This window comes from Lachancea thermotolerans (assembly GCF_000142805.1).
Source record: "Lachancea thermotolerans CBS 6340 chromosome G complete sequence".
Taxonomy (NCBI): Eukaryota; Fungi; Ascomycota; class Saccharomycetes; order Saccharomycetales; family Saccharomycetaceae; genus Lachancea; species Lachancea thermotolerans.
This window is the reverse complement of record NC_013083.1, coordinates 141,747-166,144: the sequence shown is the minus strand read 5'-3', so window position 1 is coordinate 166,144 and position 24,398 is coordinate 141,747. Positions and strand designations below refer to the sequence as shown.

General features: G+C 48.2%; 8 protein-coding genes and 2 non-coding genes across 10 annotated transcripts; 7 read left to right on the top strand and 3 right to left on the bottom strand.

Annotated features, from left to right (window-relative positions):
* The first annotated feature begins 263 nt into the window (after positions 1-263).
* KLTH0G02090r lies at positions 264-334 on the top strand. Its single transcript has one exon. It is a non-coding gene; the product is annotated as a tRNA-Gly (tRNA).
* Positions 335-573: 239 nt separating this feature from the next.
* Positions 574-3,684, top strand: MCM6 (MCM DNA helicase complex subunit MCM6; the record flags this gene model as incomplete). Its single annotated transcript, XM_002555085.1, has 1 exon — positions 574-3,684. The coding sequence occupies one exon, from the start codon at positions 574-576 to the stop codon at positions 3,682-3,684; it is 3,111 nt and encodes a 1,036-aa protein (XP_002555131.1).
* Positions 3,685-4,581: 897 nt separating this feature from the next.
* Positions 4,582-7,317, top strand: GPH1 (glycogen phosphorylase; the record flags this gene model as incomplete). Its single annotated transcript, XM_002555084.1, has 1 exon — positions 4,582-7,317. One exon carries the CDS (start codon positions 4,582-4,584, stop codon positions 7,315-7,317), a length of 2,736 nt encoding a protein of 911 aa, XP_002555130.1.
* Positions 7,318-7,738: 421 nt separating this feature from the next.
* On the top strand, positions 7,739-9,367 carry JEN1 (monocarboxylate/H+ symporter; the record flags this gene model as incomplete). Its single annotated transcript, XM_002555083.1, has 1 exon — positions 7,739-9,367. One exon carries the CDS (start codon positions 7,739-7,741, stop codon positions 9,365-9,367), a length of 1,629 nt encoding a protein of 542 aa, XP_002555129.1.
* A 68-nt stretch (positions 9,368-9,435) lies between these two features.
* Positions 9,436-10,926, bottom strand: ARO8 (bifunctional 2-aminoadipate transaminase/aromatic-amino-acid:2-oxoglutarate transaminase; the record flags this gene model as incomplete). The annotated part of the gene is made up of 1 exon (XM_002555082.1): positions 9,436-10,926. The coding sequence occupies one exon, from the start codon at positions 10,924-10,926 to the stop codon at positions 9,436-9,438; it is 1,491 nt and encodes a 496-aa protein (XP_002555128.1).
* A 668-nt stretch (positions 10,927-11,594) lies between these two features.
* On the top strand, positions 11,595-13,832 carry KEX1 (serine-type carboxypeptidase; the record flags this gene model as incomplete). Its single annotated transcript, XM_002555081.1, has 1 exon — positions 11,595-13,832. The coding sequence occupies one exon, from the start codon at positions 11,595-11,597 to the stop codon at positions 13,830-13,832; it is 2,238 nt and encodes a 745-aa protein (XP_002555127.1).
* A 137-nt stretch (positions 13,833-13,969) lies between these two features.
* On the top strand, positions 13,970-14,041 carry KLTH0G01958r. The gene has a single exon. It is a non-coding gene; the product is annotated as a tRNA-His (tRNA).
* Positions 14,042-14,215: 174 nt separating this feature from the next.
* On the bottom strand, positions 14,216-15,028 carry CHO1 (CDP-diacylglycerol-serine O-phosphatidyltransferase; the record flags this gene model as incomplete). Its single annotated transcript, XM_002555080.1, has 1 exon — positions 14,216-15,028. The coding sequence occupies one exon, from the start codon at positions 15,026-15,028 to the stop codon at positions 14,216-14,218; it is 813 nt and encodes a 270-aa protein (XP_002555126.1).
* Positions 15,029-15,464: 436 nt separating this feature from the next.
* On the bottom strand, positions 15,465-17,681 carry POX1 (acyl-CoA oxidase; the record flags this gene model as incomplete). Its single annotated transcript, XM_002555079.1, has 1 exon — positions 15,465-17,681. One exon carries the CDS (start codon positions 17,679-17,681, stop codon positions 15,465-15,467), a length of 2,217 nt encoding a protein of 738 aa, XP_002555125.1.
* A 1,347-nt stretch (positions 17,682-19,028) lies between these two features.
* Positions 19,029-24,002, top strand: CHC1 (clathrin heavy chain; the record flags this gene model as incomplete). The annotated part of the gene is made up of 1 exon (XM_002555078.1): positions 19,029-24,002. The coding sequence occupies one exon, from the start codon at positions 19,029-19,031 to the stop codon at positions 24,000-24,002; it is 4,974 nt and encodes a 1,657-aa protein (XP_002555124.1).
* Between the last annotated feature and the right edge of the window lie 396 nt (positions 24,003-24,398).

Genomic DNA, 24,398 nt, shown 5'->3' with positions numbered 1-24,398 from the left:
GAACTCCGGACTATATAAAGTTGGTGATTCGTTAGCTCAGTATGATTAGGGCTGTTCCTCCCTCTATTTAATCTCATGTTAGGCCTGGGGCCTAGTAGCACTTATAGTTATAGATCTGGATGCTTAGAGCAAGCCTCATCATCTCTGTTGTTGTTCCTTCTATGTTTCAGAAATTCCTTGTAACATTATTGTTTCATGACACGTAACATACGCTTAACATAAATCTATATAGTCGATTCTTCTCTCGATCTCTCATATAAAAGGCGCAAGTGGTTTAGTGGTAAAATCCATCGTTGCCATCGATGGGCCCCCGGTTCGATTCCGGGCTTGCGCATTTCTTTTTGACATTGAGAAAGAATCCAATTCACTTACATGGCTCGAAGTACTTAGCGTTACTTTAGGAATTGTGAAGGAGCGCAGAGCATCTAGTTTGTCCTTCTTTTTCGGTTGTTTTTCCGCGAAATACTGCCATCGCCAGCGGTGCGAAAAAATAACTTTTGAGACTCGATAAATAAATGATTTCGACAATTCCATCAAATATACTAAACTGAATAAACGAAACTTCGACTCAGAATGTCCTCGCCACCCAGGAATAGCGGCGCTAATTTGTCGTCAACTTTTAATGATGACTCTCCCGCGGGGAACCCAAACATTCCATCGTCAGCCCCTCCCACCCATCACTCATCACCTCCATATTCATCGATGAGTGGAAACTATGCAGGTAGCGCCCACTTCGGAGAAGACGAGATAGGGTCAGGACCTTCTGGTGCAACCCCTGCGTTTCCTAGCTCCTCAAGGTCAATCGGTGGACCTGATAGGAGCTCACAACCGCAAATGGGTAGCAGCCAGCACTTCGAGAGGGAGGAAGGAGATGTCGAGCAAGAAGAGTTGCCCTTGGACGGTGTTAGGAGACGAAACTTAAACACAATAAAAAAAGTTGATGATGTTACAGGTGAAAAGGTTCGTGAGGCTTTCGAGCACTTTCTTGAAGATTTCACCATCGAGTCTCAGGACGATGGGCAGGAGCCGCAAGCGGTGAAAGCTTATCGATCACAGATTGAGTTCATGAGGGTTTATGATCTCAACACCATTTATATCGACTACCAGCACTTGTCCACTCGAGAAAACGGTGCCTTGGCAATGGCTATTTCTGAACAGTATTATAGATTTCTGCCGTTTTTACAGAAGGGCCTGAAGAGAGTGATTCGAAGACATGCTCCGCAACTGCTATTCACCGCCGACTCTGTTTCACAGAACCCAGGGGGGCTTGATACACAGAATACCTCGAATGCGGATTCTTACACACAGGAAAGCCAAGGAACTGGTGAATCGGTGCCCCGTGGCGGAAACCCGAGCTCGGGTTTCGCCACGGGTGCTTCCACTGCGGGATCGCCTGAGCAAACTGAGCGCGTGTTTCAAATAAGTTTCTTCAATTTACCCACAATAAACCGTATTCGTGACATTAGGGCTGAAAAGATAGGCTCTCTCATGAGCATCTCAGGTACGGTAACAAGAACTTCAGAGGTTCGCCCAGAGCTCTTCAAGGCAAGCTTCACATGTGAAATGTGCCGCGCAGTTGTAGATAATGTTGAACAGGTTTTCAAGTACACTCAGCCAACCTACTGTCCTAACCCTTCCTGTGAAAACCAAGCTTTCTGGACACTAAGCGTTGGAAGATCCAAATTCCTGGATTGGCAAAAGGCCCGAATTCAAGAAAACGCAAATGAAATTCCAACTGGTTCAATGCCTCGTACTCTTGATGTCATTTTAAGAGGTGACTGTGTCGAACGTGCGAAACCTGGAGACAGATGTAAGTTTACAGGGACCGAAATAGTTGTTCCTGATGTCACTCAGCTGGGGTTACCAGGTGTGAAACCGAGCTCCTCCATGGACACAAGAGGTCTGGCTAGAAGTTCAGAGGGATTGAACAACGGTGTGAGCGGGCTCAAATCCTTGGGTGTCCGCGACCTAACCTATAAAATAAGTTTCCTCGCATGTCATGTTGCACCCACGGGAAAGGACGCTACCAGCGGTGCAGACACACGCGATGAGGGTACTGAGCTCTTGAACCTACAAGTCAACAGCTCAGGAAACGACGATGAAAGAGATCAGGAAGTGTTTCTTAACAGTTTGAACCCTCAGGAGATCAATGAGTTGAAAGAGATGGTGAAAGACGAACAAATTTACGACAAGTTGGTACGATCAATCGCACCTGCTGTGTTCGGGCATAATACCGTGAAAAAAGGAATACTGTTACAAATGCTCGGAGGTGTTCACAAGACGACTGTAGAAGGCATAAATCTTAGAGGCGACATCAACATCTGTATTGTTGGCGATCCGTCTACTTCCAAGTCCCAGTTTCTGAAATATGTGTGCAGTTTTGCACCTAGGGCTGTTTACACATCAGGTAAGGCATCTTCTGCTGCAGGTTTAACTGCTGCAGTTGTGAAAGACGAGGAGGCTGGAGACTTTACGATCGAGGCCGGTGCTTTGATGCTTGCTGACAACGGCATATGTTGTATTGACGAATTTGACAAAATGGATATTTCGGATCAGGTTGCTATCCATGAAGCCATGGAGCAACAAACAATCTCCATAGCCAAGGCCGGTATTCATGCCACTTTGAATGCGCGGACTTCTATTTTGGCTGCTGCGAATCCCGTTGCCGGTCGATACAACAGGAAGCTTACACTGAGAGGCAACCTGAATATGACCGCTCCTATTATGTCGCGGTTTGACCTTTTCTTCGTGGTACTCGACGATTGCAATGAAAAAATCGACACTGAGCTAGCAGCACATATCGTAGATCTGCACATGAAGAGAGACGAAGCGATTGACCCACCTTTTACAGCAGATCAGCTTCGTCGTTACATCAAGTACGCAAGAACTTTCAAGCCCTTAATGAACGAAGAGGCTAGAAACTACTTGGTGGAGAAATACAAAGAGCTTCGAAGAGATGACGCCCAAGGGTTTAGCAAGTCGAGTTACCGAATCACAGTTAGACAACTGGAGAGTATGATCAGACTATCGGAAGCTATCGCACGGGCAAATTGTGTTGACGAAATCTCACCCAACTTTGTGGCTGAAGCTTACGACTTACTGCGGCAGAGTATTATCAGAGTCGACGTTGAAGATGTTGATGTCACAGGTGACTCAGATGATGAATCGAACGAGGGTGGAAACGACGGGGGTAACGACAGCGGTAATGACAGCGATGGTCACGGCGACTCCGGCGATCAGGTAGCATCGCAGAGGTCATCAGAAGAACCGCTAGAGACACGCGAGACGCCTCTGCCTTCGGAATCCGGGCATGGCGACAAGAAAGGCAAAGTGACAATCTCGTACGACAAATATGCCGCCATGATCAATTTGATTGTGCAAAAGGTTGCTCAGGAAGATCGTGACGGAGGAGCAGAGCTCACTGCAGCGGATATCGTCGATTGGTATCTCCTACAACGCGAGAATGAGATCAACAGCGAGTCTGAATATTGGCAAGAGCGTAAACTCGCTTTCAAGGTCATCAAGAGGCTGGTAAAGGACAAAATTCTCATGCAAGTGCAGGGCAACATGCAAGCTCTGGCCGACCATGAGGGCGATCACCCCATATCAGAAAGGGTCGTCTACGTCATCCACCCCAACTGTGCCGTGCTAGACAATATTGTCGGACCATCTCGCCAGGGCTAAGTCACCAATAGCGTTCGCCATTTACTGCAATAAAGCTCGCCGTTGCCATATAATCTGCGCTCCAACGGCGGCGCCAAGGCGTCCTTTCTAACAAATAACGCTGTTTATTACAGCCGTGGCGCGCTCTCCGAAGGCGCTTTTGCAAGAACCAAGTCGACCAGTCTTTGAAGCAGCAACTCAGTTGTTATTTTTGAGATAACACTACATCATGGAGACCTACGTTTTTTCCACAGCGAGTCAAAGAGTTGGAGGAAGTCGTTCAAGTCGCTAGAGTCGTCAGAACCCGCACCCGCCTCAACAAATGCTAGATAATTTCAATACGGTTTACCGCTCAAGAGCCACGCTCGCAGAAGCAAACGCCTGGACTGCGAGCCCAAACAATAATAAAACGCCTTAAAAGAATAGCCAACTGTAGCTGCTTTCCATGCATGTGACTACGTTGTTATTTCCTTCGGCTTACTTCAAAATACGCATAGATCCTCGAGAAGGGTCACCGAGCACGGAAACAGACATCTTCATGTTCGAGACATGGGTCAGGGCACTTAATACGTTTTAAACGACGCTCACGTGTAAGTCATCGATAACGTAAACTGCTTCACAACTCTCAGCTCCCCTAAGATAAAGCACGTGACGCGAACGTGCTCTGGTCGTTCGCCCAGAAAGCACCCCCGCATGAGCTCAACAAGGGTTGAGAGCAGCATCAACAAGGGGTAAATTTAGGGCCACGAAGTTGCGGGAAATTGACACGCATCTTCCTTTAGACGAGGCGTCTTCAAGGTATATATAAGCAGTGTCGCAGCGGTTGAACGATGTTCGAGCGGGTGATTGTAATTAGAGTGCTCACGCGCAAGCAAACACGAAAGCGACCGCAGAAGCAATTGAGTTTTGGTCTCGACAATGTCATTCGGAAGGAGGCCTAGCTTGAGTAACGATCTTATTTCGGAGGACCCTAACGCCCCTCATGTCCCTAGACTGACAAGGAGGCTGACAGGGTTCTTGCCGCAGGAAATCAAGGCCATTGAGACAACAATTCCAGCGCAATCGCGCGAAATCTGGAACAAGCACAAAGTGCAGAAGTTCAACACGGCTGACGAGTTCCAGGAACGGTTTATCTCGCATGTTGAGTGGACGTTGGCGCGGTCTTTGTACAATTGCGACGACTTGGCTGCGTACCAAGCCACGTCGCAGTCCGTGCGCGATAATCTGGTAATTGACTGGAACAAGACGCAGCAGCGCCAGACCGCGCGCGACCCGAAGCGTGTGTACTACTTGTCACTCGAGTTTTTGATGGGTAGAGCTTTGGACAATGCGTTGATCAACATGCGCACAGACACAGACGTAAGAGACGTAGGTGACACGGATGAGACCCTTACCAAGGGCAACACCTCTAGAGAGATGATCAAAAATGCAATGAACGAATTGGGATTCAAACTGGAGGACATTCTTGACGAGGAACCTGACGCCGCTCTAGGCAACGGTGGTCTCGGGCGTTTGGCCGCGTGTTTTGTTGATTCCATGGCCACTGGAAACTACCCCGCGTGGGGCTACGGCCTCCGCTACCAGTATGGTATTTTTGCGCAGAAGATCATTAACGGGTACCAAGTCGAGACCCCTGACTACTGGCTGAACTTTACCAATCCTTGGGAAATCGAGCGCGCTGAAATTCAGGTCCCTATCAACTTCTATGGCTACGTGGATCGTGGCCAGAACGAGAAGTCAACTTTGGAGCCTTCCGACTGGATTGGAGGGGAAAGGGTCCTAGCAGTGCCCTACGACATGCCTATTCCTGGATTTAAAACGTCTACTGTTAACAACTTGAGACTTTGGAGCGCCAAACCAACAACGGAGTTTGACTTCAAGAAGTTCAACAACGGTGACTACAAGAACTCTGTCGAGGAGCAGCAACGGGCGGAGTCCATTACTGCAGTCTTGTATCCAAACGATAACTTTTTACAGGGAAAGGAACTTCGTTTGAAGCAGCAGTACTTCTGGTGTGCAGCATCGCTACACGACATTGTCAGAAGGTTCAAGAAGGGTAAGAGAGCTTGGTCAGAATTCCCAGACGCCATCGCCATCCAGATCAATGACACTCACCCTACGCTGGCAATTGTTGAGCTGCAGCGCATTTTAGTCGATCTCGAGAAGCTTGACTGGCATGAGGCCTGGAAGATTGTGACCAGCACTTTCGCGTTCACTAACCATACCGTCATGCAAGAAGCCCTAGAAAAATGGCCTATCAGTTTACTTGGTCGCTTGTTGCCCAGGCACCTGGAGATCATATATGACATAAACTGGTTCTTCTTGCAGGATGTGGAAAAGAAGTTCCCACACGATATGGACCTGCTCTCGCGTGTTTCTGTCATCGAGGAGTCTTCGCAGGAGAGACAAGTTCGTATGGCCTACTTGGCTATTATCGGGTCCCACAAAGTCAACGGAGTGGCTGAACTGCACTCTGACCTGATCAAGACCACCATCTTCAAAGACTTTGTGAAGATCTATGGTTCCAACAAGTTCACCAACGTCACCAACGGTATTACGCCAAGAAGATGGTTAAAACAGGCCAACCCTAAACTGGCGCAGCTTATTAGCGAAACAATCAACGACCCTGAGGACAACTACTTGCTTGACATGTCAAAACTCACACAATTGAGCAAGTATGCCGAGGATGAGAAGTTCCAGAAAAAGTGGAACGACGTGAAGCAGTTCAACAAGCAGCGGCTGGCGGACCTCATCAAGAAACTCAACAACGGCGTCGACATTATCGAGCGCGACCACATCCGGAATACCCTGTTCGACATCCAGGTCAAGCGCATTCACGAGTACAAGCGCCAGCAGATGAACATTTTTGGCGTCATTCATCGATACTTGACCATGAAGGAGCTCCTGCAATCCGGTGCGTCTATCGAGGAGGTCGTAAAGAAGTACCCACGGAAAGTTTCGATTTTCGGAGGCAAGAGCGCTCCCGGATACTACATGGCGAAGCTCATCATCAAGCTGATCAACTCCGTGGCCGATGTCGTCAATAACGACAAGGAAATCCAGGACCTGCTCAAGGTTTACTTTATCCCAGACTATAACGTCTCCAAGGCCGAGATCATCACGCCCGCCAGCGACCTCAGCGAGCACATCTCGACCGCGGGAACCGAGGCCTCCGGTACATCCAACATGAAGTTCGTCATGAACGGCGGTCTCATTATCGGCACCGTGGACGGCGCCAACGTCGAGATAACTCGCGAGATCGGCGAGGACAACATCTTCTTGTTTGGAAACTTGGCCGAGAACGTCGACGAGCTGCGCTACAAGCACCAGTTCCACAACGAGGGCGTCCCCGCGTCCCTCGCCAAAGTTCTGGACGCCATGCAGAACGGCGCCTTTTCGCCCCAGAACCACTCCGAATTTATGCCGCTGATCGACAGCATCAAGTCTCACGGCGACTACTACTTGGTCAGCGATGACTTCGAGGCCTACATCTCAACTCAGGAGCTCGTAGACCAGGTTTATCACAAGGACAAGAAGGAGTGGCTCAAGAAGAGCATCTTGAGCGTTGCCAACATTGGTTTTTTCAGCAGCGACAGATGTATTGAAGAGTACGCTGACACTATCTGGAACGCCGAGCCTGTGAAGCCCGAGTAGTCCCAAACACGCTCGCTTCACCTGACTGTTCTTTATTCTCCATAGAACTCGATACATACTCAATTAACAAATTGACCATGTGACAGCTGCCGGACTTAAGATTACATCATCAAAAGGTTCCCGTCCAGAAGTATATAAATCCCCGTTGTTCCAGCTCCTCAAGTCATGAAAAAACCGGACATTCGGTTACTTTCGAGTCTCCGATAGAACATGCAGCAAAGTCTCGAACCGGCTGCAGCACTCGGACAGATGCAGCTTGGCGCAAGCCCAACAAGCGCGGGGTCACGCTTGATTTTGTGGAGACGGACGCTGGGAAAAGCGGGTCATTGATGTATAAATAAATGGAGCATGATGCTTGGCGGCTCTTGCCCATAGAGCGTTCTTCTTTCTCCAATTAAATCAGAAATCGGATTGATTTGGCATGACAAGAAATAGCTTCGCATCTTCGTCTAACTCAGTTGTGGAGACGGAAGGCAGTAAGTGCTGCGTAGAGCGCAAGCCCAGGGCACAGCACCAGGTGACTTGGGCAGAGGTGCAAGAATACTTGAGAACGCGGTTCACGACACTCGTTCCTACAAGGCAAAAACTGCGGGAGGCCAGGAGCAAGTACGCGCTAAACCCTTTCCCCGCGCTGAGACATATGAACGCGCGGCAAACGCAATTCTTCATAGTCGGGTTTCTGGCTTGGACATGGGACGCGTTGGATTTCTTCGCGGTGTCGCTGAACATGTCCGCGATCGCCAAGGACCTCGACAAATCGATCAAGGACATGTCGAATGCAATAACGCTGGTGCTGCTGCTGCGCGTGATTGGCGCTGTCATTTTTGGATACCTGGGCGACCGGTATGGCAGAAAGTTGCCGTACTGCATTTCCATGTTTCTCATAATAGTCGTGCAAATCGGAACTGGCTTTGTCAAGACTTTTCCCGCGTTTTTGGGCTGCCGGGCTATTTTCGGTATTGTAATGGGGTCCATTTTCGGTGTGGCAAGCGCTACCGCGCTCGAAAATGCGCCCGAAGAGTCGCGTTCCATCTTATCCGGCATATTCCAGGAAGGCTACGCGCTGGGCTATCTGCTGGGTGTCATATTCAAGAGGGCAATAGTCGACAACTCGCCCCACGGCTGGAGGTCGTTCTTCTGGTTCAGCGCGGGTCCTCCTGCGCTTTTCATCGTATGGAGGCTGCTGTTGCCAGAGTCTGAGGTCTACACGAGGCGCATGAATGAGTCCAAGAGGGTCGCTCAGGAACAGGAAAAGACCAATTCTTCGCAGTTCTGGCAGAATGTGAAAGTCGCGCTCATCCAGCACTGGATGACGCTAGTATACCTTGTGATTTTAATGGCCATGTTCAACTTCTCCTCCCACGGGTCTCAGGATTTGTTCCCCACGATGCTAACGAACCAATATAATTACTCCGATGACGCGTCCACAGTTACCAATTCGGTGGCTAACATCGGCGCGCTAGTCGGAGGTATCTTGGTGGCACATGTGTCCTCCTTCATCGGGCGCAGGTGCGCCATCGTCATATGTTGCATCGGCGGTGGTGCGTTGCTATACCCCTGGGGCTTCGTATCCAATCCGAAAGGCCTGAACCCAGCTGTTTTCTTCCTGCAATTCTTTGTACAAGGTGCTTGGGGAGTCGTGCCAATTCACTTGACCGAGCTGTCACCTGTTGAGTTTCGCGCTTTTGTCACTGGTGTGGCATATCAAATGGGTAACATGATAAGCAGCGCATCATCGACTATTGAAGCCACTATCGGCGAGCGGTTCCCCATTGATGGGAAAGAAGGGGTCTACGACTACGGTAAGGTCATGTGTATATTTATGGGCTGTGTGTTTGCGGGGTTACTGATAACGACAGTATTGGGTCCAGAAAACAAAGGTGGGGAGCTCTTGATTGACGAGCGGGTCTTGGACACTCGGGGCGCCCTCAATAATGTTGGGGACTTCGACTTGGAACATGCTGACACATTTTCGTTACCAAAGCCTAGCGTTGAGCAAATTGCTGACGTTGAAAGAAATAGTGAGAACAGCGACCGGGCGCCGAAATAACAATCCTCCTAGGTGTTATGTACTGTACTGAATAACGGCCAGAAACCGTCTTTTCTATTTATTTAATTTCATAGACCAAATTCCTCTTTCAAGGCAATACCGAAGCGCTTGATACCATCCTGGAGTTTGTCCAAAGGAACGGCAGCGTAGGTGCCTCTGAAGAAAATACCGTTAGGGTTAGGCTCCGCCTTGCTCTCTTTAGGTTGGGCTGGCGTTGTCTCACCGTCGGCCTTGAACCAGATCCCTGGGACAACGAGCACGCCACAAGCGATGACCTTTTCGTAAATAGCTTGTTCGACCAACTCAGGCTTAGACTGGTACTTGGTTGCGAACTCTGGGTGGGCAGAGGCGTCGATATTAACGGTGAAGAACATACCAGCAATAGGTGGAGTGACCGTTAGCGCGGGGGTGCTGGGCACGTACTTGTATAAGGCGTCGATAGCGACATCACGCTTTTCATTGTACTCTTGGCGAAGACCAATCAACCAGTCCAAGAAACCGTGCTGACCCCAACGGTTCAAGGTACCTGAAACTATGGCTTGACTGAACCCGGATGGGTTTTGAATGGTCATCTCGTGCAATTGAGTGTAAGCTCTCAAAATTCTCTTGGAACCAACAAGCCAGCCGAGTCTGGTACCAGGTCCTAAGACCTTGGAGAAAGAGTCCATTCTGATAACACGGCCCTCAGTGTCCAAGGAAATAAAAGATTTGGCCAAAGAGTTAACAAATTCATCGTGGGATGCAAATTCGATCGCCTTTCTCTTGGAGGGGTCCTTCTCGTAAGCGTCCATCTGCAAGAAGTAGTAAGGCTCATCTTCGATAATGATGAAGTCGTGCTTTTGCGCAATGCGGTAAATTTCCTTCTTACGGTCGTCGCTGAGAGAGGACCCAGTTGGGTTCTGACCTGTGGGGATCGTGTACAAAAGCTTAGGCTTAGGGGTCTCTGGGTTCCAGTTGTCGAGGATGGCCTCCAATCTCTCAGGAATTAATCCGTCGGCATCTAGTGGCACAGGGAAGACGTTGACACCCTGAGCCTCGGCAGCATAGACCGAGGAAGAAAAAGTGTACTTTTCGGCAAGGATAGTGTCACCTCTGTTACAGAAGATACGCAGCGTCGATTCCCATGAGCCCGTGTTACCGATGGTGGCGAGCACGTCCCAGTCCTCGTATTGCATTTTGTGAACGAGTTGAGTGTGCTCCCTCACAAAGGACAAGTACTCAGGCTGGCCCATGCTGAAACCGTACTGTAGTGCGCGCGACAGTGGGATATCGTTGGTGTCGCCCGCCTTGGAAGTCCCGTCCTTGGGGATGCTGGTGACGCAGGTGTCCTTGGCGTCGCCCGAGGGAGCCGCGCCAATTCCGTTGGGGAAAGGTGGCAGCGGCGATTCTGCCTGCAGATTTTCCCAGGGGAAGTATTTGCTGAGGGGTAGTCCTCCACCCAGGAACACGATATTAGGGTCCTGGAACAAATGAATGCATGTTTTCAGTGGCGAGGACTTACGCGACTTGGTTTCCTCGGAGTATAAGTGCGAGAAGTCTAGCGATTCTCCAACGGTCATTATGTAGTGATTGAGACGGCTTAAGGTGTCCTATATGGTCCTGTTAAGACTTCAAAGTTTGGTGGTGACAAAGTTATGAGACCTTGTTCCGATTGAGTACTCCGTGCTTCCTCCAAAATCGTGAGCTTTTATGATCAGCTTGTAAGTCAATGATGACTCTTTTATTATGTTACTTCGAGCACGAGTTTCAACGTGAATCGTAAAAAAAAGCGAGGTTCGATTCTTTTGGCGGTGTTGGAAGCGGCGCTTCGTGCGCTGCGACCGATAAGAGCTCGGTAAAGCGCGGCATTAGCCGGCGAGTATCGGCAAGCGGCGGGAATTCGAAGCCTAACATCATGTGACTATATTACGGCAATCATCGGAACATAATATCGTACATAGCGACAATATCGATCTCCGAAACTTTATTCCTTTTAGATCACGTGTCCAAGCGTATTTTTATACAATCACCAGTTACGACGCGACAAGGGGGGGGTGAAACACGCTTAAAAGCGTAAGGTGAGACCCTTGCAACTCGGCAGTCTTGCACGGTAGCTGTGCTATACGCGGTCGACTGCAGCATGCTTTGTGCGGGCGGATGTGCATTTTGTTGTTTGCTTGAAAAACATCACTTCTGACGCAGGCCAATTACGCTTTCCAACAGTATCAATATCTATCAGTTACAACATATGTCCCACTTCAAGTACAGGAATCAAACCACAGACATCTGCAACGCTGCCGCGCTCGACGCATTCGCTATGTACTCAAACTACTCAGTTCCGCTTGCTCTGCTGTTTGCTCTGCTACTGAGTTTCCAGACTGCGCGTGCCCTCAAAGCTGCAGATGAATACGCGGTTTCGCCAGACCTCATCCCTGGGCTTTCTCAAGCCGAAGACCGCGCCTTAGTCCCCACGATGCACGCCGGTCACATTCCTCTAGATGAAAACAATGATGAGCATACCAAGAACTACTTCTTCTGGAAGTTCCACGATGAGTCTGGTAGCGCCAGCGGCCCTGCCCGCGACACACTCATCTTCTGGCTGAACGGCGGTCCTGGCTGTTCGTCTATGGATGGCGCGTTGATGGAGAGCGGGGCACTCAGAATAGACTCTGACGGCAAAGCTTACCTCAACAGAGGCGGCTGGCACACCAGAGGCGATATCGTTTTTGTTGACCAGCCAGCCGGTACTGGCTTTTCTACCGTTGCTTCAGACAATGACTATGACAACGACTTGAAGGTCGTGTCGGAGCACTTTGTCGCGTTCCTCCGCAACTACTTTCAGGTTTTTCCCGATGACGCCGGTAAGCAGGTTGTCTTTGCTGGCGAAAGCTACGCCGGCCAGTTTATTCCATATTTTGCTCGTGCAGTTCTCGACCAAGACGAGGTCCAAGTTAACCTCCAGGCGCTTTTGATCGGGAATGGCTGGATAGACCCAAACCAGCAGTCCCTATACTATATCCCGTTCGCCGTTGAGAAGGGATTGATTACGCAGGATGACCCCAGCTTCAGTTACCTCTTAAAACAACAGGAAAACTGTCAAAATAAGATTAATTCAAAAGAGAATGATCGCTTCTCCTTCAAGGAGTGTGAGAACATACTGAACAACCTCCTGGAGGTTACCAGAAAAATCAAGGACTCCGAGGGTAAAAAAGTACCTTCAGACCAGCAGTGTATTAACATGTACGACCTGAGGCTCAAGGACTCCTATCCATCCTGCGGTATGAACTGGCCTCAAGACCTTCCTAACCTAGGCAAGTTCTTTGGAACAGAAGGTGTTTTGGAGGCTTTGCACCTGGACCCAGAACATGTTTCTCAATGGCATGAATGCGATGACAAGGTCTCCAACTACTTGAAAAACCCAGATTCCAGGGCCTCTGCTGCGATTCTACCGGGGCTGCTCGAAGCCGGTTTGGAAGTCATGCTTTTCAATGGTGATCAAGACATTATATGCAACAACATGGGCGTCGAGGCCGTAATCAGCCAAATGTCTTGGGGTGGCGAGACTGGCTTCTCTGAAAACGTTCAACTGTATGACTGGGTTTACAGGTCCCCAGAAAATTCCGAAATTACTCCAGCGGGGTTTGTAAAGTACGACAGGAACTTGACCTTCATGAGCGTCTATAATGCTTCCCACATGGTGCCTTTCGACAATGCCCTTGTTAGCCGGGGGGTGGTTGACCTTTTCCTAAATGATGTGGATCTCGTTCAAATAGATGGCCGCGACACTCTCATCACCGATGATGTTAACAAAGGTAAAGACGGCGACGCCAGCGAGACCGATGATACTACTGAGTTAGATTGTGAGGGAAAAGATAAGCTTTCTGAAGAATGTAAACAGCTCAACGCCTCAAAGGGACAAAATGGTGAGAGCGACAAGGATGAAGGGGAGAAAGGTAACGAAGAGGACGATAATGACGATACAGAAGACGGCAAAAAGGACGCCGGCGATGAAAAGGACGACGGCGAAAAGGACGACGACGAAAAGGACGGTGACGAAAAGGACGGTGACGAAAAGGACGAAGAAGATGATGACGACAAGGACGAAAACGAAAAGGACGAAGAAGATGATGACAAGGACGGTGACAAACCAGAAGGCAAAAATAATGATGGCGCCGAGGATGAGGACGATGACCACAATAGCGGTTCTCATCTTGCAGTCACTATGATATGCCTGTTGGTATCTGGTACCATAATCGGAGGCCTCTACTTCACGTTCCGTGACCGCTTCAGGCCTAGGCTTCGTGCGATTCTCGTTGATCCAACTAACAGATCTGAGGCAAGCAAGAAAACTGTCTCTTGGGCTGCGGACTTGGAACAAGACGCCGCTGACTTGTCAAATCCTGAAAATGGGGCAAAGAAAAAGGGTCCCTACACAAGTGTTCCCACGCAAGAGTCTCGAGACTCTTTTGAGTTAGATAATTTATAAAGCGCCAGTGGTGATATAGGAATAGGTATTAAGAGCTTGATGCGTGATACTCAATATCTCGTAATAAGAGCATCAATAGGAACAGTGACGTTTATACTGAAATATATTTAACAAATAGAGCTACACTATCATAACAAGCCATTTTAGTATAGTGGTTAGTACACGTCGTTGTGGCCGACGAAACCCTGGTTCGATTCTAGGAAATGGCATTTATTTTTGTTTTTTTGACTGATCTTGAGCGGATCGAAACGCAGTGCGGCTCGCAATACGGTTGTCTCAGTCGCTATCGATATCGGAACATGTTAGACTATTGATCGTCAGAGGCTCACGGATTTCGTTTATGTAGTAAGATAAAATGCAAAAAGTGCCTATTCACTGAATGATCATGGCTTTGGAATTTTTAGGCTCTTGGAAATCATACCACAACCTTGAATGCCGAACAAAAGCACAGCGGGATGTAGTTCGTACCATTCTCCCGCAGCAAAAAGGCCGAAAGGTAGCTTTTCTAGAATTAGGCCCTTGCTAACGAGGTAGGCCATGGCGCCTACGAGCGCCAGAGATGTGGGAATAGGTAGGCCTTCAAAGAACTTGGACTTACCGCTCACATCTTTAGGCAGCTGGGCCACTGTGACGTTAAACCTAGCCAACCTCGTCAGACCACAAAGCATAAAGAACGACAAAACGAGCACATCCAATGTGGTTTGGAACCCGATAGCAAAAGCGATAGAAGCGGGAGCGACGCCAAATGAAACTAGATCCGCCAAGGAGTCCAGTTCTTGGCCCATGAGCGAGGATCTGTTTCTGAGACGAGCGACCTTGCCGTCGAAAAAATCGAAGAACATTCCCAAGAGGATGAAGAAATGCGCTCTCTGCACGTAGTGTGGCTTGCCCGTGAGCGTGAACCTCAGACAGCTAACAATTGAGTAAAACCCGCTGAACCCGTTCATCATGGTGATTAAATCTGCCAAGTGTAAATTGCGGATCATGTTGAAGTGGTACTCGTCGCTGGTAAACTTTCTAATATCGCTTTCGTTGGGCGGCTCAAGCGGTGGGTTGTCGAGCGAGAAGATGCTGCTAGCCCGTCTGCTTGGGGTTCTGCTTGCTGTGAAAGCATCGTCCTCTGCGTCCGAGCTAACTGCGCCGCCGAGGTCTTGGGTCGCTTCCTCGCGGGGAACTTGTTCTCCTCTCTTACTCATGATTATCTGAATTCGAAACGCTTTCTTTGTGCCTGGTGCTTGAATATGTACAATAAAATCCAGCGATCCGACGGGCAGGAACTATTCTGTAAGAAATCAAGCTGGTTCTGAACCCTTTATTTATTAGTGAAAACGATGTACAGACCCCTTTGCTTCTGCAATTTTTTTGAGTTTTCCAGCTCTGCCTTAACCCGCATTTTCAATCACATGGGCCATGTGAACGTAAGAAAACTACATGAGCAAACATGTGATATCAAACAGGTGTCAAAAAGTCAGCCCCGGCTAACCGGTAATCCTCGAGATGCTGCTAGTAGTGACAGAGTGCGTAGAGATTGCGCCGTATTGTTCATGCATAATTGAAAACGAAATGAAAACTAGTTACAGAAGCAAAGCGAATGCGAATGCGGGGAAAAGCCAGGATCTGCGAAGAAATTTGTTACTTCCCCAGCTTTGCAAGATTTTCCTCGGGTTCGTAATCCCTCCGGAGCATCGTGGTAAGGACCTCGTGATAGTTGGGCTTGCCTGGACCAGGAGCCTCTGGTGGATTGTTCTTGAGCACCTCCGCGTAGTAGTTATTGTAAATGTCACCGTCATAGTAACCAATAGGAGCGTTCAACATCGCATCTGGCAATTTAAAGGCGTCAGTGAGGGCGATACACTCTTTGCGGATTTCTGGGAGAAGAGCTAGCAGCTGGGGTTGCACAATGGTCTGGATCTGGTCTGGGGTAAACACCTTGAATTGCAGGAACTCGCCCGAGTGCTTGTCAATGAAGTAAAGCGAAAAGAGACGGAACAGATTCCATAGCATCTTTTGGGATTCCTGATCGGAAACATGCGAGTCTTCGGGGGATTTGAGCTTCTCGTAGTAAGCCTGAAGCATGGTGTGGAAGGCATGGAACCGCGAGATCATGATGAGGTGTTTAGAGATAGAGTCCGTGTTCTTGGTCTTAGAAACAAGATCGACGCAGTAGTGTAATATCTTGACAAGCATGATCCCCCAAACCTCAATATAGTCCTCGAGAGACCGAATCTGGGCGCTCTTAGAGCCTCTCAATACCTGAGTGACAAAGCTGGGCGACAAGTACTTGAACGACTGCGATTCCTGTACTTTGCCCTTGGAGAGGTCTGTGAATTTCTTGAGGATGCTTCTGGCGGAAGTCAGCGACAGGATACTGTTGTCGCCTTCCCATGTGCACTGAACAACCCAATCACTGAAGCCCTTGCCGAACCCGTTATATGCCGAATAGCCTAAACCGCCACATGCTTGCCGCAATTCATCGATTGCCGTGGCTACCAGCCATGTATTGGTAGCTTTCAAACTGGCGCTATCGATAAATAAGTCTTTCAGCTTCAAGCTCACAGGCCCTAGCTGTTTCTTGTCGCCCGAAGACGACGCCTTGAAAAGCTGGTCCAAGGTTGAATGATATGTGGCCATGAGGTTGAACGCAACCGGCGAAATCAAGTAAACAACTGCCAGATGTGGCAGCACGCGATACTGATGCAAAGGATAGTTTATTAATTGAGTTTCCTCTGCTTTTCCAGTTTTGTCGCCTGCGGGAGCAAATTGTTGCCGTCCCACTGCGTAGCGTACTGCAATGGTCACAAACTTGGCTCCAAACCTGAAAGAATCCATTACCATGTTGACTCGGCCGTTCAAAAGGGCGCTGTAGCCTGATATTTGGTCCAGAGTGGGCTCAGACCACACCTTTGCGTCGTCGCCTTGCTCAGACCTGATCACCTTTGTAAACCTGCAGAGCATAAACTCGCGAGGAATGACAACATTTTTGAACTGGATCCATCCGTTGTCAATGCCGTCGCGACCCATCTTGGTGCCAATGTCACCGATGAAAACTCCGGGCAAAAGCTGGAATGTGCCCGGGTCCCTGAGAGGGACAACAAAGGTCTTGACACCGTAGTCTTTGCCCTTGACGATAAGACGCGCGTACACAGTGGCATGGGTTGCAGAGTGCGCTGCACCACCAATCCACCACTTGGTCGCGGGCAGATTTGGCGTATTTATTAAAAACGTGTCTGTCTGAATGTTGTACTCAGCGCGGGTCTGAAGCTGCGCAACGTTGGAGCCGTGGCCCAGCTCAGTCATAGCGAAACAACCGTATATGCCTTTCAGGAACAGCGCACCCTTCTCCTGGAGCCAATAGCGGATTTGCTCGTTGGTGCCGTTACCGCGGATGCAGTTGCCGAAAAGACCGAGATGAACACCAATCCTGGTTCCTAGCTGTGGGTCCTGGTTCGAGATGATAGAAAGTCTTTTGTCAAAGATTGCGAGGTCCTGTGCAGTCAGAATAGGCGTCTTGTCACTAGTCTGAAACTTCTCCACTGCGCCGCCACGGTAATTACGGGCGGCCCGCTTTATGTCCTGCTCCAAGTACACGGCCATCTTAGCAATCTTGAGCGCGGTTGCTCTGCGATGCTGGTCCTTACTCATGTCGTAATACTCGCTGCCAGTTTTAAGCACGGGATCCATGGTCACCTCCGTGACCAGGTCGTGCGTAAGCTGTGCGTTAGCAGGGTCAGACTCCAGGAAAACATTCACCGCATCTATGTTGAGCTGAGACTCGCGTCTTTCGTGCTGGATAAAAGCCTGTGGCTTGAACGTCGGGCCGCTGAATTCATTCGTTGTGATCCTCGTCATCGTGAGGATAGCAAGCTCTGGATTTCGAAATTTTTGTGAATGTCCGTGCGCTTTGCTGTAGAAAATAACCTTGACTTTACGCGGCTCTAATGATTTTAGTAGAAACGTCGACGACTGTGTCTTGACTTTGACCCCGTTTTTATAGTTTTGAAGGGGTCTGTTTCCCCAACTTAGCTCTGCGGCGACAGTGACAGAAGTCACGCAAGCGAACGTGGGGAACTGAGTTAATGAGTTAAGTCCCGGATGAGACACTGAATATAGTCTCAAGAATGCTATTCTGATGAGAGAACGCAGCAGAAAACAATCAAGGTCCTTTTCAATGCTAGAAGATGCAGCTCAGGACATCAGATTGCTTATCAGGCGTAAAACCAAGACCTGAATTTTCAACATGACACCCAAGGAAGCTGGCTCCGAAAAGCACTCAGGCGCGGGTATGTGCGCCTATGCCCAGCGTATTGATTGAGCGCATATAAACTTTCACGATGCTACTGAACGGAAGAGGCTTTTTGCCAGAGGTCTCTTGCCTGGAGTCTCATCCATAGCTCCTCGGGCCTTATCGCTTTCTACTCAACTGTCACCATCCACCCTCGTATATGGCGATGATATTATATAGACTGCAACGCCTCCTGCGGCAAACGGCTGCGGGCCGATGGCAGAACTAGCGCGTGAAGGCCAGCGCATTCATGCGCAACTTACTGAAACGGAAGCGATGGCACCAATTTTGAGGACCCGCTTACGGCGCGAAACTTTGGGTCATTTCGCCCAAAAGTTTCCGCATGACAGATCAGTTTATACGTGAAAGCTGGCCAGACCTCACTCTGCACCTAGTTTATAATGGCACCGACCCGTTTTTAGTGACCATTATCAGCGAACGTGTGTCTTTTAGGCAGAAGAGCACACTTGGATAGCCCAACTAGTATCACCCAGAAATTAGTGCCCATGCACCTCGTGCCTCGATTGTCGGTGGCATTTCCGCATTATCGAGGCGAGGTTTCTAGAAATGGAAGATATGTTCGTATGTAAAGACACTATTACACCGAGGTACTGAAGCACTAGCGCCCATTGGAGAGCTTGCTCGAGCGTCTCAGATACCAGAACGATCTCCTCCTAATGTTCCGCTCGCTGCCTGTGGCCGGCGTCGGCAATGCTTTATTTGTATATGCGGGTAACATGCGTACACGTGACCCATATCCCCCTATTCGTGGCCAAAACTAAATGTCGATCTTGTCTATTTCACTAACCTCCGCCTCGAGTCATAAACGCAACTCGCCTCCGCTTCACTCTCACCGCGCCTTTAGCTCGAGATTTCTTCATTTCGTATTCAACTCGCTGCCTGCGCTTTCCATAATGAGTGATCTACCCATTGAGTTCACGGAGCTGGTGGATTTGACTTCAATCGGGATTTCCCCTCAGTCCCTCGACTTCAGGTCTACCACCTTCGAAAGTGACAGGTTCGTCACCGCAAGAGAAAGCCAGAATGGCGCCAACTCGGTAGCCATTGTCGACCTGCAGAATGGCAACCAGGTCACCCGCAAGAATATGGGCGGCGATTCCGCCATCATGCATCCATCGCAAATGGTCATTTCCGTAAGGGCCAACGGCACCATTGTCCAAATTTTTAACCTCGAAACCAAGACCAAACTCAAGTCTTTCACGCTCGAGGAGCCTGTGCTCTTTTGGAAGTGGCTCAGTGAGGAGACTCTCGGTTTCGTCACCGCAAACTCGCTGTACGTTTCCAACGTCTTTGACGGCGACACCTCCAGAAAGCCTTCCAAGCTGACCCAGAGGCACGCCAACCTGAATAATGCCCAAATCATCAATTTCGTCGCTAACAAGCGACTCGATTGGTTCGCCGTAGTCGGTATCATACAGGAGAATGGCCGCGTCGCAGGCAAGATCCAGCTCTTCTCCAAGGCTCGTGGCATTTCTCAAGCCATCGAGGGTCATGTCGCTACTTTTTCCACCATTCTTCTCGAGGGTAACACCCAGCCTGTGCAAGTTTTTGTAACGGGCAACAAGACTGCCTCCGGTACCGGTGAGCTGCGCATTATCGAAATCGACCATGACGCCTCTAACGCTGTATCCTACCAGAAAAAGACTGTCGACATCTTCTTTCCCCCAGACGCTGTCAATGACTTTCCAATCTCCGTCCAGGTTTCGGAAAAGTACGGTGTTATCTACGTACTGACCAAGCATGGTTTCATACATCTGTATGAGCTGGAGACTGGTGCCAACCTGTTTGTCAACAGGATCACAGTTGAGCCAGTCTTCACCGCAACAACCTACAATCAAAAGAACGGTATTGCGTGCATCAACAGACGCGGCCAGGTTCTCGCAGTGGAGATTTCTACTGACCAAATTGTCCCTTACGTTCTCAACAAATTATCAAATGTGTCCCTCGCCCTCAAAATGGCTTCCAGAGGAGGCTTGCCCGGCGCCGATGACCTTTTCAACAAACAGTTTGACACCCTGCTGGCTTCTGGAGACTACCAGAACGCAGCTAAAGTTGCAGCCTCTTCTCAGCAGCTGCGTACTCAGACCACTATTAACAGATTGAAGAATATTCAAGCTCCTCCTGGAGCCATTTCGCCAATTCTCTTGTACTTCTCAACTTTATTGGACAAAGGAAAGCTGAACAAGTACGAGACAATCGAACTGGCGAGACCAGTGCTACAGCAGGACCGTAAACAGCTCTTTGAGAAATGGCTGAAAGAGGACAAACTGGAATGCTCTGAAGAACTGGGTGACGTCGTAAAGCCTTTCGACACAACTTTGGCCCTAGCTTGTTACCTAAGAGCTGAGGCCCACTCTAAGGTTGTCACTTGTCTGGCAGAGCTTCAGCAGTTCGACAAGATTCTTCCATACGCTCAGAAAGTTGGTTACCAACCCAATTTTATCGTATTGATCTCAAACCTCGCCAGATCCTCTCCCGACAAGGCGTCGGAATTCGCAGTGAGTTTACTGCAGTCTCCTGAAACAGCCTCTCAAATTGACATTGAGAAGATTGCAGACATCTTTTTTGCGCAAAACTTCGTGCAGCAGGGTACCTCATTTTTGTTAGATGCGCTCAAGGGCGACACCCCTGACCAAGGTCACTTGCAAACGCGTGTCTTAGAGGTCAACTTGTTGCATGCTCCACAGGTTGCCGATGCTATTATGGGAAACAGTATTTTCAGCCACTATGACAAACCCACCATTGCTTCGCTCGCCGAAAAAGCTGGTCTCTACCAGAGAGCTCTCGAGAACTATACAGACATTAAGGATATTAAGCGCTGTATTGTCCACTCTAATGCTCTTCCTATTGACTGGCTCGTTGCATACTTCGGTAAGTTGAATGTTGAACAAAGTGTTGCATGCTTGAGAGCTCTTCTTGATGATAATTTGCAAGCAAATGTCCCAATAGCTATTCAGGTTGCAACCAAGTACTCAGATCTGATTGGCTCCCAAGTCCTAATCAAGTTGTTCGAGGAGTACAGGGCAACAGAAGGCCTTTACTACTACTTGGCCTCTTTGGTGAATTTGACCGAAGACAAAGATGTTGTGTTCAAGTTCATTCAGGCAGCAGCCAAGGTTGGCCAATTCAAGGAAGTGGAGAGGATTGTTAAGACCAACAATGTTTACGATCCAGAAAAAGTCAAGAACTTTTTGAAAGACATTAAATTAGCAGACCAAATGCCACTGGTTATTGTCTGTGACCGTTTCAACTACATTCATGACTTGATTTTGTACCTCTACAAGGCTCAAGATTTCAAGTTCATCGAGGTGTACGTTCAGCAGGTCAACCCTTCAAAGACACCACAGGTTGTTGCTGCGTTGCTTGATGTTGACTGCGACGAGAAAGTCATTCAAAACCTTCTTGGTAGTGTTCTGGGACAGGTTCCTATTGGTGAATTAACCGCGGAAGTGGAAAAGAGAAACAGGCTGAAGCTTCTGCTCCCATTCTTAGAAGACACTTTACGCCAAGGGACTCAAGAACAGGCCGTTTACAACACGTTGGCCAAGATCTACATCGATTCTAACAACTCTCCTGAGAGGTTCTTGAAGGACAACGACCAATACGACACTTTAGATGTGGGACGCTATTGTGAGAAGAGAGATCCTTACCTTGCTTACATCGCTTATGAGAAAGGCGCTAACGATGATGACTTGATTAGGATTACGAACGAGAACAGCATGTACAAATACCAAGCTAGGTATTTGCTGAAGCGCTCTGACGCCAACTTATGGAACAAGGTATTGGATGAGGAGAACATTCACAGACGTCAACTCATTGATGCTGTTGTCGGCACTGGAATTGGCGAATTGACCGATCCTGAACCAGTTTCTTTGACGGTTCAAGCATTCATGAGTAACGGTCTCAAAGGCGAGCTGATTAAATTGTTGGAAAAAATCATTCTTGAACCTTCTCCATTCAATGACAATCCTGCTTTGCAAGGCCTACTGATGTTGTCCGCCATCAGATACGAACCCTCCAAGGTCAGTAGTTATATCGAGAAACTCGACAAGTTTGATGAAGATGAAATTGCACCACTCTGTGTCGAGAACGGACTCAACGAGGAGGCTTTTGAAATTTACAGTAAAAACGAAAAGCATGATAAAGCTCTCCAGGTTTTGGTGGAAGATGTGATGTCTTTGGACCGTGCTGAAAGTTATGTTGACAAGATTAACAGCCCTGAATTGTGGTCACAACTAGGTGCCGCGCAGTTGGTGGGGCTGCGCATTCCCGAAGCAATAAACTCTTACATCAAAGCTAACGACCCTTCGAACTACGAAACTGTCATCGAGGTGGCTGAACAAGCTGAAAAGTATGAAGAGTTGATCCCTTACTTGTCTATGGCTAGGTCTTCTTTGAAGGAGCCTAAGATCGAAGGTGCTCTTATTTTGTCTTATGCAAAGCTGGGCAAGCTTCATGAAATTGAAAACTTATTGACTGGTTCCACTGTTGCGGACTTGGAATCTGTGGGCAATAAACTATTTGAAGAAAAAGACTACAAAGCTGCGAAGTTGTGTTTCTCTGCTGTTTCTAACTACTCAAGACTAGCAACAACTCTTGTTTACTTGAACGATTACCAAGCTGCCGTTGACACAGCAAGAAAGGCCTCTAACGTCAGAGTCTGGAGAGAGGTTGGCGATGCTTGTGTTGACAACAAGGAGTTCAGGCTCGCACAAATTTGCGGCTTGAACCTGATTGTTCATGCTGAAGAACTTGAGGAGCTAGTGGAGAAATACGAGTCTCATGGATACTTTGAGGAGTTGATTTCTTTATTCGAAGCCGGTTTGGGCCTAGAAAGAGCTCACATGGGCATGTTCACAGAGCTCGCTATCTTGTACACGAAGTACGACATGGGTAAAACCTATGAGCATCTAAAACTGTTCTGGTCTAGAATCAATATCCCTAAAGTAATAAGGGCTGTTGAAAGTGCCCATCTATGGACTGAACTGATTTTCCTCTACGCTCACTACGATGAATGGGACAATGCTGCGCTAACTATGATTGACAAATCTGCAGACGATTTCGATCACTCGTATTTCAAGGAAATTATTGTCAAGGTGTCCAACCTTGAGATTTATTACAAAGCAATCAATTTCTATGTTAAGGAGCATCCAACACTATTAATCGATCTAATGACCGTTCTTTCTTCAAAGCTTGATATTCCAAGAACAATCCGCATTTTCTCCAAGTCTGATAACTTGCCTCTTATCAAGCCTTTCTTGGTCAATGTTCTACCCAAGAACAATTCCGTGGTCAACCAAGCTTATCATGACTTAATGATCGAGGAAGAAGACTACAAGGCTTTGCAGGTTGCCGTTGATTCTTATGATAAATTTGATCAGCTTGATCTGGCTGCGCGTCTTGAAAAGCACGATCTTATCTTTTTCAAGAAGATTGCTGCTCAGCTTTATCGCAGGAATAAGAAGTGGTCCAAGAGTTTAGCTATCCTCAGAGAAGAGAAGCTATGGGCAGACGCCATTGAGACGGCTGCTATTTCTCAGAGCACTGAGGTTGCTGAGGAGCTTCTAAACTACTTTGTTGATACAAACAACAGAGAGGGGTTTGTTGCCCTGTTGTATACTGCTTATCACTTGATCAGATACGAGGTGGTTCTGGAACTGGCATGGATGAATTCTCTGGAAGATCTAATCAAGCCTTACGAAATTTCCGTTAAGAAGGAACAGTATTCAAACGTCCAAAAGCTTCTCGAACAATCCAAGTCGGGTGCCAAGTCGGACGCCGCTCAATCTGAGGATCAACCTTTATTACTAACTAATGGTGCTATGGCATACCAGGCTACTGGCCAGGCCTTTGGGAACTACGCTTAATCTGAGGGGGTTATGAAGTTTCCATGCTGTGGTCTTAAATCTTAAAATTATATATATAAATGATTTATTCATATAAACTATTGATGTACTCATTCAACGTATTATTACGAGAGCGAATGCTAACTGCTGTCGCCGTGCCTAAAAGATTAGGAATGTTTCTGTGAATCAAGATGCTTTTACCGTAGCTGCCTAAAGGATTTTGCATCATAAACCAAGATAGGTGACATCAAACTCATTTACAAATATGGGCTCCGATTTTTATTGCATTCAAGGTTTAATGAAATTGACTATTATGGCCTATATATAATATGTAAAATCTAAATATTGTAATGCATAACGCATTTCAAATAATGTGGTATTGAAGATACGATTTCGAGTTGTTCTTTCCCGCTTTTA